General features: G+C 41.3%; 1 protein-coding gene across 1 annotated transcript; it reads left to right on the top strand.

The window, feature by feature from the left end:
* Window positions 1–327: 327 nt before the first annotated feature.
* LOC107682864 (hemoglobin subunit beta) lies at window positions 328–1,169 on the top strand. Its single transcript, XM_016478984.1, has 3 exons — window positions 328–484; window positions 587–809; window positions 931–1,169. The coding sequence occupies exons 1-3, from the start codon at window positions 393–395 to the stop codon at window positions 1,060–1,062; spliced, it is 447 nt and encodes a 148-aa protein (XP_016334470.1). The 5' UTR covers window positions 328–392; the 3' UTR covers window positions 1,063–1,169.
* The last annotated feature ends 97 nt before the right edge of the window (window positions 1,170–1,266 follow it).

Here is a 1,266-nt window from a genome sequence, read left to right as displayed (position 1 = left end):
CATTTGTCTGGCCATATATTGTAATTAAAATACCTATTTGGTAAAAACGGTGCTTTTGCTTTTTCACAAAATGACATTTAATTGTAATGAACCCTTGCATGTTTTTTTTAAGGTTTATTTTATATATTTGATCAACAACAATCTGTAGGCAGAAAAAAAGCTTACTCATGTTTAAGACATCTTACAAAACAATTTCTTTTGGACGGTGTCCGATCAGTGATGTCCAGACATGTATATGCGTCACCTGCTCGGAGAAATTACCCAATAAGACTTTGCATCTTGTTATGGGCGGAGACATCACACATCAATAAATTGTACTCCGGTTTCTGAATTTCTACTAGTGATTCCTACTGGACTTAAACAAGTGCCTAAGGACACCCTAAAACGTAGACATGGTTGAGTGGACAGATGCTGAGCGAAGTGCCATCACTGACCTGTGGGGAAGGCTCAATCCCGATGAAATCGGACCTCTGGCCATGGCCAGGTATCATTGCAGCACATTCTTTAATAGACACATTCTCCGTGTTAGATGATGTCAGTTGCGCAGTTTATTTAATGCTGTTCTTAATGATTCTGTTTATTTAAGGTGTCTGATCGTGTATCCCTGGACTCAGAGATATTTCTCCACCTTTGGAAACCTGTCAAGCCCCGCTGCGATCATGGGTAACTCCAGGGTGGCAGGTCACGGGAGGACTGTGATGGGAGGTATGGGGAGAGCCATCAAGAACATGGATAACATCAAGGCCACCTATGCGGCACTCAGTGTGATGCACTCTCAGAAATTGCATGTGGATCCCGACAACTTCAAAGTAGGTTTGCGCAAATAAAACTAATATTTGCGTGATGTAAATATAGAAAGCTGTTGTGCTCATATTATGTTGAATCATCTTTATCGAAAAACAGCCACCTAATAGATCTCTTGTTCTACAGCTTCTGGCTGATTGCATCACCGTGTGCGCTGCCATGAAGTTTGGCCCCTCTGGTTTCAGTGCTGACGTCCAGGAGGCCTGGCAGAAGTTTCTGAGTGCCGTCGTTTCCGCTCTTGGCAGACAGTACCACTAGATTCTCATCACCAATGAACACCAGCTGTATTGCAGAAGATTGCGGGAGCTGTTCACACAAAGATCTAATGCTTATAAAATAAGATAAATAAAATATCGTTAAAAGCACTTTAAAGTTGTTTGCTTCCATTTATTCCAGAAAACGCTGACCAGCAGTCTATATGACCAAAAGAAAACTCTTAAAAAAGAAACATGTTCTAGATGA

Source organism: Sinocyclocheilus anshuiensis, unplaced genomic scaffold, assembly GCF_001515605.1.
Source record: "Sinocyclocheilus anshuiensis isolate Anshui unplaced genomic scaffold, SAMN03320099.WGS_v1.1 C32670252, whole genome shotgun sequence".
NCBI lineage: Eukaryota > Metazoa > Chordata > Actinopteri > Cypriniformes > Cyprinidae > Sinocyclocheilus > Sinocyclocheilus anshuiensis.
This window is presented reverse-complemented; position numbering and strand designations above follow the sequence as displayed.

Bases quoted from the DNA above. Each gene is read 5' to 3' on its own strand.
- LOC107682864 (XM_016478984.1), top strand. From the start codon at position 393: ATGGTTGAGTGGACAGATGCTGAGCGAAGTGCCATCACTGACCTGTGG. The intron at 485-586 runs GTATCATTGCAG...TGTTTATTTAAG, and splicing joins GGACCTCTGGCCATGGCCAG to GTGTCTGATCGTGTATCCCT. The intron at 810-930 runs GTAGGTTTGCGC...CTTGTTCTACAG, and splicing joins TGGATCCCGACAACTTCAAA to CTTCTGGCTGATTGCATCAC.